Source organism: Leptosomus discolor, chromosome 9, assembly GCF_034619465.1.
Source record: "Leptosomus discolor isolate bLepDis1 chromosome 9, bLepDis1.hap2, whole genome shotgun sequence".
NCBI lineage: Eukaryota > Metazoa > Chordata > Aves > Leptosomiformes > Leptosomidae > Leptosomus > Leptosomus discolor.
The window spans coordinates 17,001,717-17,024,808 of record NC_141399.1 but is presented as its reverse complement, the minus strand read 5'-3'; the positions used below and the strand labels follow the sequence as shown (position 1 = coordinate 17,024,808).

General features: G+C 62.5%; 1 protein-coding gene across 2 annotated transcripts; it reads left to right on the top strand.

The window, feature by feature from the left end:
• The first annotated feature begins 1,548 nt into the window (after window positions 1-1,548).
• On the top strand, window positions 1,549-21,346 carry SEMA3F (semaphorin 3F). 2 transcript variants are annotated; one of them, XM_086470276.1, is made up of 18 exons: window positions 1,549-1,660; window positions 10,776-10,936; window positions 11,109-11,171; window positions 11,833-11,952; window positions 13,311-13,391; window positions 15,556-15,649; window positions 16,040-16,159; window positions 17,121-17,260; window positions 17,338-17,452; window positions 17,657-17,726; window positions 17,852-17,996; window positions 18,113-18,335; window positions 19,078-19,166; window positions 19,473-19,514; window positions 19,753-19,910; window positions 19,991-20,058; window positions 20,720-20,853; window positions 20,936-21,346. In XM_086470276.1, exons 1-18 carry the CDS (start codon window positions 1,549-1,551, stop codon window positions 21,344-21,346), a joined length of 2,346 nt encoding a protein of 781 aa, XP_086326402.1. The 2 variants fall into 2 exon arrangements, with proteins under 2 accessions (XP_086326402.1, XP_086326403.1); XM_086470277.1 differs by lacking the exon at window positions 13,311-13,391.
• The last annotated feature ends 1,746 nt before the right edge of the window (window positions 21,347-23,092 follow it).

Here is a 23,092-nt window from a genome sequence, read left to right as displayed (position 1 = left end):
CTGGAAGGGGACCGAATGCCAGTACAATGGAGCAGAGCTGGGTGTGAGCAGGGGGAGAAGAGCAAATCGAAATATTTACTGACTCCAAAGGCAAGAGTGAGGGGAAAAAAAAAAAAAAATACTGAGCCCCAGGGAACAGTGGTGCCACCGTGCTCTGGGTCTTGCCTTGCTGCTCGAGGAAGAGTGTTGCTGCAGGGGCCACGGCTGCACCCATGATGGTGCCGGTGCCCTTGTCCCGCTTGGGGCTGGGGCTGGCATCGTGGGTACTGTGCACCCCAGGAGGGCCCGGCCGGACCACCGGGTGGGCTGCAGGCAGAGCCCTGGGGTGCAGGATTGCCCCCCTTGCAGTTCAGCATCCCTCTCCTGGGGTGCTCCAAAGGGTTCCCAGCCATCCACCCAGCACCTTCGTGTGTGCCCATCCCTTGTGGGGCTGTGTGGTGGCAGCTGGCAGAGCTGTGGAGGGCATGTCCCCGTGGTGGTGGCACGGTGGGGACACCCCAGTGCAGCATGCTGGCAGGCAGTGCCTGTCCCCACGGTGCAGAGCCCCTTTGGCTGGGCTGGCCGGGCGTTCCCCGGGTGCCCGAGCCCACCCGGGTACCACGGCACAGCGCGTCCCACCCTGGACGTGCAGCTCCCTGGAGATGCAAGGGGCTTCCCACCGCGGGCCTCCTCCCAAATCCTGCCCTAAGCCTTCTGGAGCTCCCCAGGGTTGTGCTGCCCCGGGAGAGGGACCTGGGCCTGAGGGGACAGTCCCTCTCCAGGAGGGTCAGCAGGGCACACCAGGGGCACTTCGTGCTGTACCGGGTGCGTGTGTGGCTTGCTGGAGGCAGCTTGGCGGACTCCACTCAATGCCGGAGCCCCAGGGAGTCCAGCTGCCTGGCACACAGGCAGGGCTTTTTTTCTTCTTCTTCTTTTTCTTCCTCTTTTACGAAAAAAAAAAAAAAATTTTTTTTTTTTTTTGGTACGTTCTTGGAATAATGAAGTCCAGATTTCCTTCATGTTGGAAAGATTTGATCCCGGCTCTGCTCGCTGTGGCTTTGCTGGGGACTGGGAGGAGAGGTGGGGGGGAAGAGGGCTGGGAATGGGACCCCTCTGGGTGCCAGGGTGTGGGGAGTCAGCGCGGCAGGGTGGGGATGCTGCAGGCTTGGGGGGGAGGGGGGGCAAGGAGGGATGCTCCTCACCTGGGCAAGGCTTGCCAGCTTGGGTGGAGGAGTGCGCTGCAGTGGTGCTCGCCGCCACGCTTGCCTCGCCCTGTGTGCTTGGCTTGGTGCCCAAGGAGGTGAGGCTGGGCACCCCCCAATTCCTGCCCCCCCCCCCCCCCCCCCCAGCCTGCAGAACGGGGTTCAGCTGAGCCCTCGCCCAGGACTGGCTCCCAGCCCTTTCCAGAGGGTGCTGCGTGCCGATGGGCAATGAAGAGCAGGATGGGGAGATGTGGGGGAGGTGGTGGGTGCAGCAAACTGACGTCCCTCCTCCCTGTGCCCTCTTTGGCAGGCTCCCCCCCACGCCCCTGGACTCCCCTCGACCTCTGTGCCCAGGTGTGTGCCCACCATGCCCGTGGTTGGCGTCCTCCTCTGGGCCACCCTGCTGACTCTGGGCTGGCGGGCCGCCCACACCAAGGACCACGGCTTTGCCACCCCGAGGGTCCAGCTCTCCTTCAAAGGTAAGAGCCCGGTGGCGCGGGGCAGGGTGGGACCCCAAGAAGGTGGAGGAGACCAGAGGCACCCAAGTCCAGGCTACTCCTCGCTTGGGGTGGGGGCATCAGCAGCTGCACCCCCAGAAATCTCCATGGGGATCTGTATCCCACTGTGGCTGAGCTCCCAGTCTGCCCCCCCCATTCCCAGTCTGGGGAGGCTGGTAGCCTGCCCAGTCCCCTCAATACGCTTCCTGTCACGGGTGGGTGGCTCCCTCCATCTGGTGAAGCTGGGTGCCGAGGTGCAGGGAGCCCCCCCTGGCAGTGCCCCGAGTCCAGACAGCAGCTTGATGCCGCCCCGACCCCCCCAGCTGGTTTTAACGCCTGGGAGCTGGCAGGGAGCCGGCAAGAGGCAGGAGAGGAGGATGCCGGGTGGAGGGGAAAGGGGCTTAACCCTTTGGTACCGGGGCTGCCTGACCCACCCAGCCCACTCTGGGAGCCCAAAGGGAGGACCTCGAGGTCAGCTTTGGGATGCACATCGGTGGAGGGGTTGGTCCTGAGCTCCTGCTACAGGGATGCTGAGAGGGTGTGGGATGGTGGGCAGTGAGTTAGGGCTCAGGGTTGCAAACCTCGAGGAGCAGAACAAAAATTGCCACTGCTGGCATGGTTTATTCAGTACTGCCGTCGCCCTGGGCTCTACCGGGGCTGGCTGCCCACTTGGATGCATCCCAGCCTGGGGACACGTGTCAGGAGGGTGACAGGCATGCAGAGCCTCGTGTCTGCCTCCCTTTGGGGTTCTGGGGGAAGCAAGCTGCTGTGGGAGAGCCAGGGCTGTGCTGCCTGTACCCCTGCTGTGCCATCCCACCATGCCTTTGCCCTCTGGTCACATACCGAACTGGTCCAGGGTGCGGTGGCAGAGCTGATGGTGAGCACGGGCAGGAGGGGCCAGGGGGGCTGGCGGCAAACACGGCACAGGCAGGGCGAGCCGCTGGCATTAAAGGCTGGTCTCAGCAGGAAAAATGGCTGGTATGAAGAGGCTGGGGACAAGTCCAGGCTGGAAAGGAGTGAGCAGTTCCTCCCTGTGCAGTAGACATCGCTTTCCCCTCCAAAAGGCAGTTTCAGAGGGTTTTGGTGGGCTGCCGGGGCACTTTAGCCACTGCTTTTTTCTGCCCGGGGGTGTGTCCCTCATCCCAGCTTGAGGCATCTCTTCCTCACAGCCGTGGCGAGGGGAGGCTCTGGTGAACCCATGGCTGGACCCGGCACCCGGCGAGGTGTGTGTTAATGCCTGTGGCTGTCCCACAGCCGCCAGCATGCCCCGGGAGCAGGATTAATTCCGGATAAGCATGGTTAGGCCTGCTGTGCCACAGGGTGGGGGCTGGTTTGGGGTTGGGTTTTTTTGGCCCCACCTGGGTGGAGCGGAGGTCCCTGGCTGTGCCCAGGGGGCCTGGAAGTGACACCTAAGTGCCTACTTTGGGATCTCTGGTGCTTCTCCCTCTTGCCTGGGGTGGTCTGGCAGGGCTGCCCTTGCCCGCACTGCCCAGGATTTGTGGAGGGAGAAGGGCTGGTTTGCACTGGCATACAGAGGAGAAATGCCAGCAGTCTGCTGGCTCTGAGCACACCTGGACCAGGAAGATGCTTTTTGCCCCTTCCCTGCCACACTCTTGCAGTGGCAGTTGCAGAGGAGAATTTGCTGAGGGTCTTCCTCAGGGGCCAGCCGGTAGCTGCACACCAAGCTGCCAGTAAGCAGCTTCCCCAAGTCAATAATCTACCCGCAGCCTCCTCGAAGCTGTGGGGCCGTGAGATGTGGGGTGGCAGCGGTGCTTCTCGCTGGTCTAGCCACTTCTCTTGCCTGGGGAGCCTGGGCTTGTGCCCAAATACCTGGCCTCAGATCCCCCGGCTTGATGGGAACTGGGCTGTGGGACACTGGTGTCATGAGTTGGGCTGGCCTGCAGGGCCATGGCCGTGGTACCACGGGGGACCCAGTGGCCGTTGATGTGGGCGCGGCTGGAGGGCTGCCTCTGGGACTGGGGTGCAGATCCCCTCCAGCAGCATCCCCGGGCCGAGGCACTGCCTGGTGGGACCAAGGTGGCCGTGGCCTTGCACTGGTGCCCGGCAGGGTGCTGGGGAAGGAGCTGTGCCAGCAGGAGCCGTCGTGTCCCCGTGTCCACCCCCCCCGGCGCCTCGCCTCAGCCACGCTGCCTGGAGCCCCGCCAGCCCCGAGAGCGTCTCTGGGTTTGTTTGCCTTTGCTTGTTATCGCGCGCCGGAGGTTTGTCGCAGCTCCCTGGGGCCTGCGTCATCCTCTACGGAGCCCCATCGTCTCAGAGTGCTTTAAAAAAAAAATATATATATAAAATAATGAAGCAATAGGAAAGGGGTGGGAGCCAAGCTCCTTTTCCCTGGAGCAGGGTGATGGGCTGGGCAGAGTCATCCCCTGGTCCTCCCCCCGTCTCATGACCCCATGGTCCCTGTCCAACTGTCCTCCCTCTCAAGGCTTTCCTGTCTGTGTGTCGGCGGGAGGAAGGTGACCGGCACGGAAAGAAGTGCTGGGAGTGGCTCCGGCATGGCTCCCTTTTGCCAACAGCTCTTCCCAGATCCCAGCCCGGTGCCGGCCAGAAATAGGGTGGATATTTTTAATCGTCTCCTTGCTAACAATCCCCCCCCCCCGCCCCCCCGCACATCCTGCAGCCCCCTCTCCTCCGGGCCTTCCTCTGTGCTGGGGGCTTGGGCACTGGTGGTGCTTTCCCCTCAAGGATGCAGGAGGTGATGATGATGATGATGGTGATTCATCTCTCCGTGTCCTGCTCCCCGTACGGCGTGGGAAAAGCATGCGGGAAGGAAGGGTGGGCTCTCACCCCGCATGGACGCGGGAAGCCGTCGAGGTCAGGGCTCTCCGTGGGGCTTCAAAGGGGGAGCCGCTCCGCTCCCAGCCCCGCGGCGACGGGAACAGCCGCGCCGGCACCTCTCGGAAAAGCCTCAGCAGAGGTCCGGCCGGGGGGGAGCCCTGGCTGGGAGGGGCCGGGTGAGAGGCAGGGCAGTTCCGGGGAGGGGGGCCGGGGGCGGTAATCACTTTAAAAAGAATAAATCAAGCACGGAGTCTCCTTTTGGCTTTTCTGCAGGCCCCCAGCGTGACTGTGCTCCTCCCTGCCTTGTGCCTCAGTTTCCCCTTCCACCCTGCTGGCATCTCAGCTGGGGGACATCAGCACGCTTGATCCGGGGCTAGGGGGTGGCAGATGGCTGGAGAGGAGCCCGGTGAGGGGGCCATGTCCCCAAGGCCGCCCAGGCGCCCTCCTAAGCTGCCGCAGCTGTGGGCACCGCTTTGCAACAGCAGGCTGGGATAAACGTGGGGGAGGCACAGAGGGGGACTGTGCGGTCAGGGCCAAGGGCTCGGGGACAGCCAGCCCTGGGGACATGCTGGGAGGGCTAGTGCTGTTGGTCCCCACCCCAGCGTGGGTTGGGGGGTGCACTGGACCCCCATGCTGCTCCTTGGACCCCCTCAAAGGTGGAGGGGATGCCATGGTCCCCTCTCCCACACCCTGGGGGACGGGGACATGGAGCTGAGCCCTGTGACCCCTAAGAGGATTTCTCTGGCTGGGGCGGTGGGGGGCTGCGGCAGGGCTCCCCCCCACCCACCAGGACCGACTGCTGCTGAGGCTGAGACCCCCAGGCTCTGGCTGTGAAGCTCCATAAGCTCCTTAACCACCCACCACCACCCCCATCCCTCTTCCATGCAATTTCAGCCCCTCCCCTCCCCCCCCCGCCCCCCCCGCCAATATCAAATAAGCTTGTTATCCCTCGAATTAACGATGGGTCTTTCTGGAGCAGCGCAGGACAACGTGGCTTGTCCTGGCGTGTGTGTTTCCCTGGCTCCGGTGCTGCCGGCTCCTGCCCAGAGCACCCCCAAGCCACTGCCTTTTTGGCACAGAGCAAATGCCCTGGAAAAGCAATCGCCATCCTGCCCAGCACCTTGCCCTGCTCTCAAGGGGGCTGCAGAAGAAAATAATGTCAAAAAATGTTAAAAAAAAGCCCTGAAGGCAGCACATGGGGACCCCTCAGCTCAGCCCTTTGCTTTTGCAGGGATTAAAGTGTCTTTTCTGAAGGCAGAACCCCTTCCCAAGGGGTTTTCCTGCTGCCAGAGCATCACCTGGCTCAGCTCCCCGGTGGGGACCAGGGTCACCAATGATGCTGAGTGATGCTTGCTGGGGCCGGGGTCCTCTCTGCCAGCAATACTCGCTGGGGCACGTCCCCCCACAAGCGCTTTGGGCAGGCTTGCCAGGGGATGAATCAGCGGTTTCGGCTGAAAAAATGTGGTTTGTTTTTTTTTGGTGGTTTTTTTTTTTTGGCCTGTGCCCAACCGGCCGGGCGGCAATGGCGGGGGAGCACCCGGCCAGCCCTGCTTTCATCCCAGGGGAGTTGACCCGGGCGGCTGCAGCACCTGTCCCCTGCCGCGGGGGCCGGTGGAGCGGGTGCCGGCATGGGGCAATGCTCCTGGCGGGGCTGGAGATGGTTGGGGGTGGAAGGCAGCGAGCGGGAGCTGGAGCCATTTCATCTCCCAAGCCCCAGCAAGGCAGCGTTGGTTTCCTCCCACCTGTGAATCGGTTAAATGGGAAAAGAGCTTGGCTGGGGGCCACGGAAACTCTCTTATTACATGTAATTAGCTTAATTACATCATAAATAACCCATCAAGGGGTAGCAGAGTGACGCTTAAACAAATAAGCAATTCTGCTTTCATGGGGCGACCCACCCAGCTCTTTGATCAGCCCCAATAACAACAAATGCTTTAAATGCGCAAGGGGACGCATCCAGCCCCCCATCCCTCTCCCGGCATCGCTTACCATCCCTCCCCTCTGCCGGGTACCCAAAAATCTGCATCCCAAATATCACACAGGGAAAAAATTAAGGGGGAGCATCCCCAGAATCTGGGACATGCTTGTAAATTTGTGGGATAAAACGCTCCAGGATGGAGCCAGGATTTATCCCTGCTGGGCTGGGCTCCCTTGGGATCAGCGCTGGGCTTCTCCATCGGCATTTGGAGTAAATTCATTCACCCCCCCTGCAAAGAAAGGGCTCCCAAAAGGCGCTGCCGCTGCCAGCCGGGAGGGGGGGGGGGGGGAAAGAGTGGTTATTGAATATAAACACGCCATGTAATTTACATGCTAATTATGTTGAATGCACTACAAGCCCATAATTAGAAACTAATTAGGTGAGAGCGCCTGTAATTGGTTTTGGGGTGTGCAGCGATGGTGCACCTGGGGAGGTGACCGGCTGGGGTTCTGATGGCATTAACCCTTCATGCCTGTGCCCTGGTGATGTTTGAGGGGGTTGGGGGGCTGGCATGGGATGAGCAGCACCCAGGTATGCTAAGTTTATTGGGGACCCCCAAAGTCTCACCCTTGCTTTGGAGATCAGCACCAGTATCCATGCTGATGGGTGATGGGTAAGGACCTCTCATCCCTGCCTAATGGGGATAGTGGTGGCAGGCAGCAAAGGTGGAGGTGTGGGCAGCTGCTGGAGTTGTAAATTCAGCCCAAATTTGGCATGACGAGGGGATTTGGTTTTGCAGAACATGTAATTGGGTGGTGCTGCTCACCACCGCTGTGGGCAGAGCCAAGCATCACCCCATGTCTCCAGCCAAGGGTCTGATGTGTTCCTGGCCACAGGCATCGCTCAAGGGCACAGGGTAATTAAATCTCAATGCCCAAGGCCGCCAAACGATGCTGGGGAGGCAAGTCCCGGGGAGGACTTGGTGGGGGCTCTGCAGGATACTACAAGGGGACAGTCCCCAGAGAGGCCACCCTGGCTGCGATGCCGGGCAGCTCCCAGCTCTGGTACTGGGCAATTAAAATGGGATTAGGCTCCCAGCCAGCCAGGGAAGCTCTGCTGGTGCTGGGGTTGGCAGTGGGGATGTGGGAGGGAATATGCTCATCAGGGCGCATCAGCTAACGAGTCGGCTTCTCCAGCCCCAACAGGACCTCCTACCGCGCTCTGTCCCCAGGGACCTCCCTGTAGCTGCCGGGAGCAGGTTTGAGCAGGTTGGGGGGGGGCACGGCGGTGGTGGGGGATTAGGCAGGGAGGACAAGGGGGTGGTGGTTCAGGTCAGAGGTTGGGGCAGGGGCTCACCCGCCCCTTCGTCCCCTTTGGAGAGGGCGTCACGGGGCAGTGGGTCTGTCACCGCCCCGCTTTGGGGGTGCCCCCTCTGATCGTTGGGGCATGGGGGGCTGAATGGGGCCTCTGGTGGGACGCAGGGGCCCTTTGTGCTGCTGGCTCTGTCCCCTGCCGAGTCACGGTGCCGCCCATCCTGATGGATGTGGGATATTTAGGACAGACTCTGGATTGGGACCCTCCTGGCACTGCCCGGTTCAGCCCAGGGTCCGGCCAGGAGGGGAGGACGAGGACAAGAGCATGTCCCCCTGGGGACGTTGGATGTGGCATCCCCAGGCCAGGCAGTGATGGCAGATGCGAGGCTGTCCCAGCGTGGGGGCTCCTGCCCGGTTTAACCGCCATCCCCGGCTCTGCCTGCACCAGGGCTGTCTCTGTCCCAAGCGGGGTGACTGGGCACGCGGTTCCAGCAGCGGGTCCCTGGCTCTGGGGAAGAGCTTTCCTGCTCTGCCTGTGTCACCCTGCTGCTGGAGCCACCCTGCTCTTTCCTGGATCCCGAGTTCTGGCCCCCACTGACACCAGCGTCCCTCCGGGCGAAGCCCCAAGAAATTCATCCCGTGCCCCCAGGGCACATGTGTGCACACTCACACCAGTGTGGGGCACACACATGCACACACACATGTGCACATGCACAGTGGGGCACACACATGCCCATATGGGGCACACGCACGCACACCTACAGTGTGGGGCGCACATGTACACACACATTGCACACTGTACGGGCACACACACACACACAGACACTACATGGAGCACACACACACACACACGTTGCACACAGTACACATGTGTGCACAGACACACACGCACACACTGCAGGGGCCAGCAGGGCAGCTGCAGGCCATGGGACAGGCAGGGACTGGACCCAGTGTGCCACAGCACAGGTGGGGCACCATGGGATGGGCAGGGAATGCCATGGAGCAGGCAGGGGACACAACCAAGGGTGGCAGGCGAGCCAGCACTGGCAACAGGGAGCATCTGGAGCCCAGATGGGACAGACAGGAGGAGGAGCGTGCCAAGGGGCAGGTGGGTGGACAGCCCCTGCAGCCCCTCGTCCTTTACACTGCACCACCCCACCTCTGCCATGGCGGAGGGCACCTCCCCTGCCCACAGCGCAAACTGCCAGCCCCTCCACATGCCCACCATGCTCGCCCCGTCCATCCAGCCCCAGCAGGCGGGCAGAACCCCGGGCGGGGGTTGATGTCACGTCCCGTGACGCTGTTTCCCGCAGCCTGTCCTGGCAGGTTTCCACCTCGTGGTGCCTGGCACGTACTGGCCTCGCCACCGTGGCTGAGCGGTGCCAAGCAGGCTGTGGGTACCCCGCTGCAGGGCTGGGGACTGGGGAGCACCACGGGACAGCGCAGGTTCTCCCAGTGACACCAGTAGGCATGGATCTGGCTGCGCCTGGGCACCCCTGTGCCCCTTGGTGTGGGCTCCCATGGAGACCCCCCTTTCCCCCAGCCAGCACAAGGGTGGGTGCTCACCCTGCCCCAAAGGGACTTGCCCTCCTGCCAGCTCCCCAGGCCACCCACGGGATGCTAAGCAGGAAGTCCCCAAGGCTGTGCAAGGGGGTCCCTGGCACCCAGTGGTGCCGGGGTGCAGGGCACAGTGTCCCCCCCCATCCCTCCCGCTCCCCAAAGAGGGCAGCCCCCCACATCCCCAGGGTGCCCAGGGTAGGAAGGGACCCTGGGGACACCCGTGGGATGTTGCCAGCCCCCCCTGTGGGGCTGGGAGGCCGGAGGTCAGGGAGATCTGCCGGCGCTTGGCATCCTGGCTGGGAACGGCAGCTGGCTGCTGGAGCCCTGCCCGGCCCTGCCTGGAAGCCGATGTGCTCCTTCCTGCTACTGACCTGCAGGACTCTGCTCCCACCCAGGGAAAGGGGGGGGTCCCCAGGGGCTGCCCCCAGCCCCGGCACCCGGCACCTGCACAGGACATGACGCTGTGTGGAGGGACACACTCTGCAGGGTGGGGATGCTCATGGGGCCAGTGTCCCATGGGAGTGGCATCTGATGGCTGGGGGTGGCATCCAAAGGGGGTGGCACCTCCAAAGGGAGTGGCATCTCCAATGGGGGTGGCATCAGAGACAGATGTCATCACATGGCAGTGGCATCTGATGGCTGTTGGTTGCATCCAAAGGGGGTGGCACCTCCAACGAGGTGGCACCTCCAATGGGGGTGGCATCCAGGGCAGATGTCACCCCATGTAGGTTGCATCTGGTGGCTGTTGGTGGTATCCAAAGGGATGGCACTTCCAAAGAGGGTGGCATTCAAGGCAGATAGTGTCCCATGGGAGTAGGGACCTCTGTCTCGCTTCTGCCCTGGCCCCTGCCGCGTGGTCCTTGGCACCGGCCCACATCATCTGCAGCACTTCTGCCTTCCATCTGGCTGCCTCATTGCACTTGTGAATATTCATGACCCTCATTATCCTCTTTCACTCGTTGCTCCCACACTCAGGCTAAAAATAACTTCCCAAGGGGGGATGGGGTGTGCTGGGCGGGGTAGAGGCTGGTCCCCTCCCCGGGAGCTGCCTCCTTGGGGTCCCAGCTCCCCTATCCAAGGAGTCAATGGCCTGTCTGGGACGTGGGGTCACAAGGGCAGGAGAGGGACGATGCTGGAGATTTTGGGAGCGACGGGCTCTTGGCTGGGATGCCAGGGAGGCCCTACTTCCTGCCCCATCTCAGTGGGGAGCTCCACTCCCTGCTGTTGGGTGATGGGTCTCCTGAGCCCAAGTCCTGCTGCCCCTTCCCCAGCCACTCTTGGTTGTTCCAACTGGCTGTTAGCATCTCTGTCATTGTCCCATGTCCTGTGTAGAGGTGGCAGCATTGTGGCACTCATGGAGAGGGATGTGGGCACCATGGGGCTGCAAGGTGCGCACCTTCTCTCACAGGATGTCCTCCAGCCGGGACCAGGCTTGGACTCAGGGGCAGGGATGGCACCAGGGAAGGTGGGGGTCCCTGGGGTGCTGACGCCTGCCCCTTTGCTCCCACAGAGCTGAAGGCGACGGGCACGGCGCACTTCTTCAACTTCCTCCTCAACTCCAGCGACTACCGCATCCTGCTGAAAGACGAGGACCACGACCGCATGTACGTGGGCAGCAAGGACTACATCCTCTCGTTGGACCTCCATGACATCAACCGCGAGCCCCTCATTGTAAGCTGCCATCGCAGAGTGAGGCAGGGGGCAGGTCAAAGAGGGGCAACTGGGCATCCAGGGGCGCTTTTCAGATGCTGGGGCCAGAGCTCAATGGGCATCGCTGGTGCTGGTGGGGAAGAGGTGGGGCCGGGTGGGAGCCCTGGTCTCCCCTGGGCTGGTGTCTCCACAGATCCACTGGCCTGCGTCCCAGCAGAGGATCGAGGAGTGTATCCTGTCGGGCAAGAACAGCAATGTGAGTGGCCACCATGAATCCCCTTCTGGTAGCGGTGGGGGGGCTAATGGCCAGCTCAGGTCAGGGAGTCGTGTCTTCATGTCCTACCCTGGAAAAGCCATCCCCTGGGTCCCCTATAGTGCAGGGGAGCATCTGCAGCCATGCCGGGATTGGGTGGCACTCCAAGGTGTCGCGGTGTCCTGCCACCCATTCTGTCCCAGCTGTGCAGGTCCTGGAGAGCTTCATGGGCGAGTAGGAGGCCAAGCTCCCCACACTGCTTCCTCCCACCAGCCAGGGCTGGGCCCTCTGGCGTGCCAGCTCGTGCCAACCCCTGATCCACGACAACCCATGTCACATGCTATCCCATGACCCATGGCAACCCATGGCTCCATGCTATCCCAAGACCCATGCCATCCCATGATCCATACCAACCTGTAACCACACCAACCCATGGCCCCATCCCAGCCTGTGGCCCCATGCCGTGTCCAATGCCAGCCCATGCCCCATGCCAGCCTCCCACCCTCCCAGCTCCTTGGCCTGCTTTCTCCTTTCCCCATCTCCTATCCCATGCCAGGGAGCTGGGCCTGGTGGTGCCCACCCCGGTGGGGGTGCTGGCAGGCAATGGGAAGGGGGATGCCCCTGTCCCCTTCACAGGGTTGGCATCCCCTCCTCTGCTTCCCAGGGGGAATGTGGCAACTTCATCCGCCTGATCCAGCCCTGGAACCGGACCCACCTCTACGTGTGCGGCACCGGTGCCTACAACCCCATCTGCGCCTTTGTCAACCGTGGGCGCAAAGCCCAGGTGAGGGGTGGGAAGGGATGGGGGCGCTGAGCTGGTGCTCAGCCTGGCAGTGCCAGTGAAGCCACCATGGGACTGCCATGGGGTGTGGGAGGGTGGCGCAGCACAGCTTGGCTGTGCCAGCTGGTGTCGGGAGGTTTGGGGGGCAGAGGGTTGGGGCCAATGGCAGGCTGGGGGGTGACCCTGGCTAATGGTGCTGTGCTGTCAAGCGGGACCGAGCAGTCTCCACAGACCAAGGACTTCTCTTCATGCTGGAACTGGGCCACCCCAGCTGGACCCTGATGCCAGCTTCTGTGCGACGTGCCTTCCCACCCTGCTGGCCACAGCCGCTGCTGGGTCTCCACCAGAGCAAGGGATGTGTCCTCCCTGGCTTCCCACTCGCCGTGGATGTGGAGGATGCCCAGCACCACACCAGCGCCTACGTTGAACAGGGGGGACTGTGGCAGGGGCCGTGTCAGCTCATGTGGCCATGTTGGGAATGTCCATGGATGGATGCCACCCAGCTCCGAGGACCACGGCGTGCAGCAAGAGGGTGGTGTCGAAGCCGCATGCTGCCAGGCTGGATGCATGGCAGACAGAAGAGTGTTTTCAGAACAGCCCTGGGAGGGAGCCAGTCTCTGCAAGTAGCTGGGGTGGCAGGTCACAGGCTGTGTCCTCTTCTGCTGTCAGAGTGAGCTGGGTGCCATCAGCCCAAGCTGAGGGAGGAGCACGGCGCTGGACGTGGAGGACGGGTGTCTGACCCAGTGCCCCCAAGCCTGGCATGGGCACCAAGAGTAGTGGATGCTGCTCGGACCACTCCAGATTGGAAATGGATTGGGATCGGATTAGGACCGGGCTGGGACCAGACTGGGCATTGTCAGTATTTGAGGAGCAAATTGCTGATGCAGTTGAGGACAGCATCTCATGTCACCTTCAGCAGAGCCAGCAGCAGGTCAGCAGGGACAGGGGCTTCCAGTGACCCCACGGTGCCAGTAGTTTCCCCCGTGCCACAGCTCGGCGCCAGGGCATTGCTCCTCTGCACGGGGTGCTGCCGGATGGTTGGCAGGTGCCATCTTTGCATCTCTGGGCGTGAGCCCAGCCTGGCTGGCTGCGGGCAGCCACCTCTCCACTCTCTCCTGCCCCACACCAGGGCACACCAGTTCTGTGGGAGAGAGCAAGATCCATCCTGGAGAAGCTCCTGCTGGAGGCCAGCCCAGCCTGGAGCATCGGGGGACCCACCAGCACCACCCAGGGGGACCACGGCTCTGCTGCTCCACAGGCACCCATCACCCCAGCTCTTGGGGTACCCCTGGCCACCCCTGCCCTGGGGGGTCCTCCCCCTCCCGCCGGCGCTAACTCTCTGCCCTGCTCCTTTTCCCCAGGGGTTTACGCCGAGCCAGCCGGGAGGCCGGGAAAGCAGATTCACCGACAGCCCCCTCAGCCCGAGACCAGCACAAAGCAAGGTGGGAACCGGTCTGGGAGCCCGCCGCAGCTGTGCCCACCTCTGTCCCGGGGCACGCCAGAGCCACGGGCTCCTTCTCCTTCCCACCGGCATGCTTCCGACCCCCAGGCCGGGCGCCCCGTGTCATGGGCATCCCCGCCATCTCCTTCGCTCTCAGCACAGCATCTTCTGGCCACCGGCCTGGCGTCTGCTCTCCTTCTCTCACTAACTCCTTCCTCCCGGGCCACATATGGGGCCCCTGCGGGGGACACTGTCAGGGACGGTGGCTCTCCCTGCCTCCACCGGCTTTGCCCAGCTCCAGGCTTGCTGTGTCCCTTGGAAGTGGGGCCACTATTGGCAGAGCCACGGGGTCAGGATAGTTCAGGGGAGGATGCCAAGGCAATGTGTAGGAGGTGTTTTGGTAGGGTCTACAAAAGCATCGCTGAGCAGCTGCTTTGCCCTGCCCCAGGAGGCGTTTGTGTCATCCCAGCAGGCAAGCGGGCTCAGGGAGGAGATGGCATCCCCAGCTTCTGGGGACACCCAGTGTCCAGCCCACCCTGACAGTGTCACCCCCGGAGCCTCTCCACTCCGGACTAACATGGGTCAATGCATGGGCTGGGGAGCGTGTGGGGCGCAGGCACCTTGCAGCAGCCTGGGGCTCCCCCCTGCCCATCCCTCTAGCCCCTGGCCCCTCTGCTCTGATGGCAGGTGGTAGGGGGGCAGAGGGTGATGCTCAACCATGACCATATCACCAGCTGTGGGCAGCTCCTGCTGCCAGCTTGCCCAGTGGGAAAGCACGGTTGCCATTTCAGCCCCCTTGGGCCAACCCCCCCCCATTCCCCCCTCCCTGCCAGATCTGGCCCCAGCATCCACAGGGAGAAGGTCCCTGGTACAGCTGCCTGTGCTCTGAGCTGGGGCTCTCTGGGGGCTGCCAGCACCCACTTTCCAGCAGCTCCGATGTGTTTCAAGGCATGTTAGCCAAGTGGCAGTGCCAGCACCGCAATGGCCCATGGGTTGCCTGGCCGAGAGGGTGAGGTGGTGCAGCTGGGGCCAGAGCTGTGCTGGAGAGCCAGGTCGTCCCTGCAAAGGGTTTGCCCAGCTCAGGAGTGAGGCCAGCACTGGGCAGACGCGTTTGTGATGGTGGCACAGGTGGCACAGTGTGGTGACAGGGACAGTGGAAGTGTGGCTGTGCCCATCTCTGGGACTGGGGTGCCCCAGGAGGCACTGGCATGAGCAAACACTCCAGTAGGAGATGTGCATGGTGAGCATCCCAGCTCTCCACCTTCTCCTGCCCTTCCCAGAGCCAGGGGCTCTGCCAGGACCCTGCTCGCCTCTCGACAGAGGGTGGCTGCCACCATGTCTGTCACCCGTGCATCAAAGGCAGGGCACAGGACCAGCAGACAACTCTGCCAGTCCGATTTGATTGCCTGAGGTCCCCCACTGTGCCCAGGCTCCCCTTGGGTGCTACCGTGCTGCTGCTTCATGCTGGCTGTGAGGGTCTGTATGCCAGGGGTGACCTGCCTGGGCCAGCCTGGCCCTGCCTGCCCCAAACTGGCACCGGCAGAGGATTTGCGTGAGTCTCTGGAGGCAGTGTGGGTCTTGCCCCTGGCCAGGGATGTGTGACGGTGCTGGGGATGGCTGCAGGGAAGTCAGAGGCAACGGTGGGAGATGGCTTCTGACAGCGTGGGGCGAATCCCCTGGAAGGGGCGCAGCAGTTCACCATGATGCCACCCCGGCAGTGCCCACTGGAAAACGGGTCCTGGAGAGAGGAGTGTGGTGGGTCTGGCAGCCGAGCTGTGCTGTAGGCCAGACCCTGCCTGCTGAACCTGCTGGAGCTGTATGACCTGGAGCTGGCCAAGCAGCGATGCACAGTGAGGAGGCAACCATAGGGACATGTTTTGTCCAGAAGTGGACCTGGGGGATGGATACCCTATTTCAGCCTGGTGTCTCAGCCAAGTTTCCAAGCGGTGGAGGGCACAGAGTACCACCCAGCAACGTCGGAGGAGTAGCTCGCAGGGGCTTCAGCTTCTCAGGAAACCTGCAGACCCCTAGTGTGGTCAATCTGCATCCGTCCTCACTGCTGTGCTCCATCCTGGAGGAGGCTGCCTCTCCTGGTGGGCTTTGGAAGTGCGTGGGGATGGAGGGGTGAAAGTCTAAACAGCTCCTCGGTTTGCTTCCTTCTCCAGGATTATATCTTCTACCTGGAGCCAGACAAGTTGGAGTCGGGCAAGGGGAAGTGTTCCTATGACCCCAAAGTAGACACCGTCTCTGCATTAATAAGTGAGTGCTGTAGCTCCCCAGGGCGGCGCTGCCTGCATTGAGCAGAGGGAACATGCAGGCAAGATGGGACAACTGCTCCCACCAGCTTCCTGTGTTGCCCAAATATCCCTAAGGAGTCAGGCTCCTGCCCCTACCACCCTCACCCACTCCAGCTGCGGATGGCTGGGTGCCTGGGTTGCCCAGTCCTAGGGCAGCTGGCCCAGTGGAGATGGGGGTCCTGGTTACAGACCAGTGCCAACTGCCCAAGCTCTCTCGGATGACCACAAGCATTGGCTCTTGGTTTCCTGGTGGCTACTGGCCACAGATGGGGCTGCATGGAGCCTGGGACAGTGGGAGAGGTGGGTGGATGGGCCTAGGTGGGGATTCCTAGCTGATCTCTGCCCTCTGCAGATGAAGAGCTCTATGCTGGCGTCTACATCGACTTCATGGGCACAGACGCAGCCATCTTCCGCACCATGGGCAAACAGACAGCCATGAGGACAGACCAGTACAATTCACGCTGGCTCAATGGTGAGTTTGGGGTGTCATTGACCCAAGTTCCCTGGGGACCTCACAGCTACAGCCCTAGAAATAAGACCTGTAGTGTCGTACTGCGTCCTTCTCCCAGGACAGTGACAGTAGCCAGCATGGGCAAGTGCTGTAGGATGGATGGGTGGATGGATGGTTCATTGACAATTGATAGATGGGTGGACAATGGATGGGTGGATGGATGGGTGGATGATGGATGGATGAGTGGATGGATGGATGGATGGATGGATGGATGGATGGATGGATGGATGGAAATCTAGGCAGAGGGATAGTTGTGTGGGGCAGTGACAGACATGTCAAGGGCTTTGCTGGGTGGTAGGAGCAGGCAGCTGGTGAGAGATGGGGCTGGCTCTGCCGGAGTCCATGCATGGGTTTCTGCAGGGCTGAGATGTCAACCATGTCGCCTGCAGTCGGTGACCCCAAGCGCTCATCCTGCCCCCCTTGGAGCACCCCTGCCTGCAGGGCAGCAGCTGAGTAAACAGAGCAGAGCAGATGGGCTGATCCTGGTGGGCCAGGGAGTCAGCAGGGCGGTAACCCAAAGAGGGGGAGCTGTCAGCGCAGACTGGGCACCGGCTGATGGATGGCCAGGAGAAGCTTCCTGAGAAGCTTCCAGGCTGTGTGGTTCCTCCCTGTGGGGGGAGGACCGGTTTCCACCACTCTGCTTATAGAGCTGCTGGAGCTCTCCACCCTGTGGACCTCAGGGATGCTTCCAGGGACATCAGAGATGCTCTGAGCCCCTTCTGGAGCACTGATGACTACTGGAGGGACCCAGTTCCTCAGCCCGTCTCTGCAGCTCTGGTCCAGATCCGGCTCTCGCCCTGCAACCGCAGCAGTGCCTTTCCAGGAGTGGGGCAATGCCAGAGCAGAGGGAAGCTCAGCATCCTGCTGCGGCAAGGGGCAGGGGGTGCCGCTGGGCTGACGGTGCTGTGCCGTGCCGTTCCAGACCCAGCCTTCGTCCGCGCCCAGCTCATCCCTGACAGCAGCGAGAGGAACGATGACAAGCTCTACTTCTTCTTCCGAGAGAAGTCGGCCGATGCCCCGCTGAGCCCTGGGGTCTATTCCCGCATCGGGCGCATCTGCCTGGTAGGTGGAGTGGCAGGCAGGCAGGGGAGCGGGCAGGGGGGCAGGCAGGGCTGAGCGCAGGGGTCCCTCTGTTGCAGAACGACGACGGGGGCCACTGCTGCCTCGTGAACAAGTGGAGCACCTTCCTGAAGGCCCGGCTCGTCTGCTCCGTGCCGGGACCCGACGGGATCGAAACGCACTTCGATGAGCTCCGTGAGTGGGCGAGGAGGGGGACAGGGGTCTTCTCCACCCCTGTGGGCTTGGGGACACCCTGCAGAGGGCTGGGGATCCCCTTGCTGCCCTCCACCTCTTACTTTTCCGTGGGCAGCTGCTCTCCCCCCTGCCCTGCTGTCCTTGGGTGCAAGGGTGTGCCTGCCCACCTTCCCCATGATGACACCCCCTTCTTTCTGTCCCAAGAGGATGTCTTCATCCAGCAGACTCAGGACTCCAAGAACCCCATTATCTATGCCGTGTTCTCCGCTTCAGGGTGAGTGCTGACCCTCCTGGTACGGAGCAGTGGAGAGGAGGGGGCTGAGCTGGGTGGAAGTCCCAGCGATGCCGTGGTGGCAGGCAGTGACAAGCTGGGGTGTGACAGCAGGTCCTTCCTCCCAGGTCGGTCTTCAAGGGCTCTGCCGTGTGTGTCTACTCCATGGCCGACATCCGCATGGTCTTCAACGGGCCCTTCGCACACAAAGAGGGACCCAACTACCAGTGGATGCCCTACACAGGCAAAATGCCCTACCCCCGGCCGGGTACCGTAAGTACCCTCTAGGCACACGTGGGGAGGTGAGCCGGCACCTGCCAGGCAGCTGGCACCCTTGGACCTGTACCCAGATACCGGGTCAACGAGCACTGGTGATGTTTGTGCTGCAGTGTCCTGGGGGGACCTTCACCCCGTCCATGAAGTCAACCAAGGACTACCCTGACGAAGTGATCAACTTCATGCGCGCGCACCCCCTGATGTACCACGCCGTCTACCCCACCCACCGCCAGCCGCTGGTCGTCCGCACCAACGTCAACTACCGCTTCACCACCGTGGCTGTCGACCAGGTGGATGCGGCAGACGGGCGCTATGAGGTGCTTTTCCTGGGCACAGGTACCCACGCCGCGCACCGCGGGGAACGCAGCATGCTCCGGCGCGGCCCCGGAGGGCATGGGCACCACCAGGGCTGGCCAGACCATGGTGCCCTCCGCCACGCTGGAGCAGGGTGAGGGGCTGAGACCCCCCCCGAGATCCCTGCCCCTCCTCAAGGCTCCAGCCTGGTTCTTCTCCTGCCCCAGTGCCCATCCCACAGACCCCACTATCCAGCCTGGTCCTTCCCTTAGCCCAGTTCCCATCCCCAGGGCTCCACTATCCAGCCTCATCCTTTCCCAACGTCAGTGCCCATCCTACTTGCTTCCCATTGCCCATCCTAAGCCCACCGTCATCCAGCCTTGTGCCTCCCCTGTGCAATTGCCCATCCTAGAGGCACCAGCATCCAACCCTGTCCTTTCCCAGCCCCAGTGCCCATCCTGGGGGCACCATCATCCAGCCTGATGCTTCCCCTGCTCTAACACACATCCCAGAGCCCCCGTGATCCATCCCCTGCCCAGGTGCCTGTCCCTGGCTGCTGTCCCCACCCTGCCCTGGGTGGTGGCAGTCCCTAGCCACAGGCAGTGACCTGAGCCAGTACGCTGCACCCCAGACACGGCCACCTGCTGTGGCAGGAGAGAGATGGGGATGGGCTTTGGGGGATCCTTCCTCCCCCCAGCCCCAGCAGGGACCCTCTTCCCAGGAGGGGAGGATGCAAGTGCCCAGGGGTGGTACTGAGTGCCCAGGGCACCATGGTGTCTTGCAGATCGGGGCACCGTGCAGAAGGTCATCGTGCTGCCCCGGGATGACATGGAGACAGAGGAGCTCATGCTGGAGGAGATTGAGGTGTTCAAGGTAAGGGCTGGTCTGTCTTCCACCCTCTGCCAAGTGTCCTTGACCCAGCCAGCCACCCCTGTGAGACACCAGCCACCCCCTTGGACACCAACCAGCCCCTTGGGACATCAGCAAGCCCCTTGGGACACCGGCCACCCCTTAGCCGTCTCTGGAAGGACCCCAAGCATTGGTCCTTCTGCCTGCTACCCTCTCCCATCTCCCCCTGCCCACCCCTGCCTGCCCCAGCTGCCTGCAGGGGGTCTCAGGTGCCCGCCCCAGGACTGCAGCATCAGGCATCCTCCATCCTTTGCTCCTGCTCCCATCTAGGTGCCGGCACCCATCAAGACGATGACCATCTCCTCCAAGAGGGTGAGTCACTGCACGTGGCAGGGGGCTTGGCAGATCCCATCACGGGCCTGGCCACGGCACTGCCCGACATCACTGCAGCACCAGAGGCGCGTGGGTGGCCCCAGGGCAAGCTGGCTTGGCTGGCCCTGGTGTCTCAGCCAGTCCCAGTCCCAGTAGGCTGCAGCTCATTCTGGGGGGTCCTTCCTTGCAGGGTGGGGACAAGGTAGCGTCTCACCCTGTCCTCTTTGTGCCCTAACAGCAACAGCTGTACGTGTCCTCAGCTGTAGGCGTCACCCACCTGGCCCTGCACCGCTGTGACGTGTACGGGGAAGCCTGTGCTGACTGCTGCCTGGCCCGGGACCCCTACTGCGCCTGGGATGGCAGTGCCTGCACCCGCTACTCTGCCTCCTCCAAGAGGTACAGGGGGGCCAGAGGAGAGCAGCAGGGAGGGACCCCCCAGCCCCAGGCTTCCCTGCTCACCTCCCGCATCCCCACAGGCGAAGCCGGCGGCAGGACGTCCGGCACGGCAACCCCATCCGCCAGTGCCGAGGCTACAACTCCAATGGTGAGTGAGGTCTGGGGCACAGCCCTGCAGCACGAGGGGGCAGCTGGGGGGCATGCTGAGGGCAGGGGGCAGGAGGGGGTGGGCAGCGGCCAGAGGGGGACATGGGTGGATGGGTGCCCTGGTGGGTTGGTGGTTGTGTGGGTGGATATACAGGAAGAGGGTGAGGACGGACGGATGGATGGATGGATGGATGGATGGATGGATGGATGGATGGATGGATGGATACATTGGAGAGGAGGATGAACGTGGGTGGATGGATGGATACCTTGGGGAGTAGGATGAACATCGACAGATATGTTGGGGAGGAGAATGAGCAATTTTGAATGGGTGGGTTGAGGGATGGATGGATATGGTAATAAGTATGACGACAAATTGATGGGTGTGTAGATGAATGGATGGATGGGTGCATGGATACTTCAGAGGAAGATGAACATGGGTGGAGGGATGGATGGATGGATGGATGGATGGACAGACAGACAAACACCCTTGTAGAAGCATGGCTAGACTAGAGGAGGAGGAGCACACTTGCTGGGTGGCTGGGGAGCAAGCAGACCTGTGGCTGGAGGTGGACAGGAGCTTTCCCTTGGAGAGCCAGTGGGCTGGGCAGCAGGGCAGGGGCACGGAAGCACATGACCCAGCTGCCCATGGCCCACCCCTGCAGCTAACAAGAACGCGGTGGAGGCCGTGCAGTACGGGGTGGAGGGCAGCACCGCTTTCCTGGAGTGCCAGCCCCGCTCGCCTCAAGCCAGCATCAAGTGGCTGCTGCAGAAGGACAACAGTGACCGGCGGAAAGAGGTAGGGCAGGGTGCTGTGCCCAGGGGTGCCAGGGGGTGCTGGGTGCCAGCCAGCTGAGCCGTGCCACCTCTCCCCCCTCCAGCTGCGGGTGGAGGGCCGGGTGCTGCGGACAGAGCAGGGCTTGCTGCTGCGCGCCCTCCAGCTCGCTGACAGCGGCCTCTACTCCTGCACCGCCACCGAGAACAACTTCAAGCACACAGTGACCAAGGTGCAGCTCCGTGTCCTCAGCAGCCGTGCCGTCCACGCTGTGCTGGTCCAGGCAGAGACCCCCCCTGGCCTGCCGGGTGCCCCCACTCCCCGCTACCAGGACCTGCTGCAGCTTCTCACCCAGCCTGAAATGGGACTCCTGGACCAGTACTGCCAGGGCTACTGGCGGCACACGGCCGCCAGCCCCCCCCAGCCACTGGCTGGCCTCAAAGCCAAGGAGCAGCAGGACCAGAAGAAGCCTCGAAACCGCCGGAATCACCAGCCAGAGACCTACGGGCATACATGAAACCATCATCAGGGACTTTGCTAGCACAGTGGTCTATTTTTCCCCCCTTTTAATATTAAAAATATCTATAAATAAATATATATATATATATATATATATATACACATCCACGCACACACACACGCAGACACACGTGCTCCCCCCTCCCATGGGAGATGGTATTTATTTGTGGGTCGTACATAGTCGCTGGGGTGATGTGACCCCCCACCTGCTGGCCACAGGGAGGAGCAGGGACCCCCCGGGCGGCTGCAGCCAGCATCACTGTCTTCCCCACCCTGGGACCCCAGGATCCGGGCGTGTGGGGACCACTGACCACCATGGCCACTGTCTTCCCCCAGCTGGGGCACAGCACTGTGCCGAGGGCTGGAGGTGCCAGGTCCTGGTGTGGGAGGGGGTGATGCAGGAGGAGAGGCAGCACTGGACAAGGTGTGCCTGCCGTAATCTGGGCACAACCCTCGCAGCTTTATGCCTCAGTTTCCCCACCCAGTTATTGAGGAGCAAGTGGTCCCATGGGGAAGCTGCAGACCACCAGGCAAGCCTAGGAGAAGGGGGCTGTGGGACCAGGGTACATGGCCCCATCCCCTCCCCAGGGGCTTGGCTTGGGCGGGGGGCGGGGGAAGACAGGGCCCTCGAGACAGGACCTAGCTTTCCGGGCCCTGGTGGGGGCTTGGCCGGGGGTCTTTGGGTGGGGAGGGGAAGGAGAAGGGGCCATGCAGGGGTGAAACCCCGAGCAGCCACCAGCGCTGGCTGTCACTGGCACGGGCGTTTGGGGCACCCAGCCCATCAGCTGCCCCCTTGGGGCACCTGGGTGGGTGTGGGGGGTTGTAAATAGTTGTACAAGGGGAGTGCAGGGGCAGCCAGGGCCGAGCAAGTGCCCTCCGCCACAGGCGGGAGCACTCCCAAATAAACACTGGCTTTGGGACAGACATGGGCGCCTGTGTGTGCTCTGTCGGGGATGAGGAGTGGGCAGCTGGGGGCTGCGCTGCTGCCTGGGCCCCATCGTGTAAACCCCTTACCTCTGCCCCTGAGCCCTGCCGGCAGTGTGGAGGGCTGGGCTGGAGCCAGGCGGGGAGTGGGGGGACCCTGGGAGAGCACTGGGAAGCCAAGGGCACTGGGTACAGAGATGGGCACTGGGCAGGATGGGGGACCTGGGGAGGTGACAGTACTAAGTGGTACGGCCTGGGTGTTAATGGTACGCTGGGCTGGACTAGCGGCCGGTACTGGGTGTTACTGAAGATACTGGGAGCACTCAGAGTCTATACTGGGAGCACTCAGAGTCAGTACTGTGAGCACTGGGGGAAGTACTGGAGTGCTAGGATTCGGTACTGGGAGCCGGTACTTGGTGGTACCGAGGGTATGGGGTAGGAGGGACTCTACAGGCAGCACTGGGGGTGGTAGTGGGTGATACTGGGCTGTACTGAGAGCACTTTGGTCGGTACAGGGGGCAATGGGGGTGGTACGGGGCTCCTCTGGGCAATCCTAGGAGGAGGCACTGGGGTCAGTGCTGAGATGTCCTGGGTTATACTGGGAGCAGTACTGGGCACACTGGGGGCGGTGCAGGGCTATACTGGGGGCACTGGGGGTGGTGCAGGGCTACACTGGGCACAGTACTGGGGACACTGGGGGCGGTACAGGGCTATACTGGGAACAGTATAGAGCACTCTGGGGGCGGTGCAGGGCTATACTGCGGCGGTACTGGGGGCTGTGCAGGGCTATACGGGGGCAGTACTGGGGGCGGTGCAGGGC

Bases quoted from the DNA above. Each gene is read 5' to 3' on its own strand.
- SEMA3F (XM_086470276.1), top strand. From the start codon at position 1,549: ATGCCCGTGGTTGGCGTCCTCCTCTGGGCCACCCTGCTGACTCTGGGC. The intron at 19,167-19,472 runs GTAAGGGCTGGT...GCTCCCATCTAG, and splicing joins AGGAGATTGAGGTGTTCAAG to GTGCCGGCACCCATCAAGAC. The intron at 20,059-20,719 runs GTGAGTGAGGTC...CCACCCCTGCAG, and splicing joins CCGAGGCTACAACTCCAATG to CTAACAAGAACGCGGTGGAG.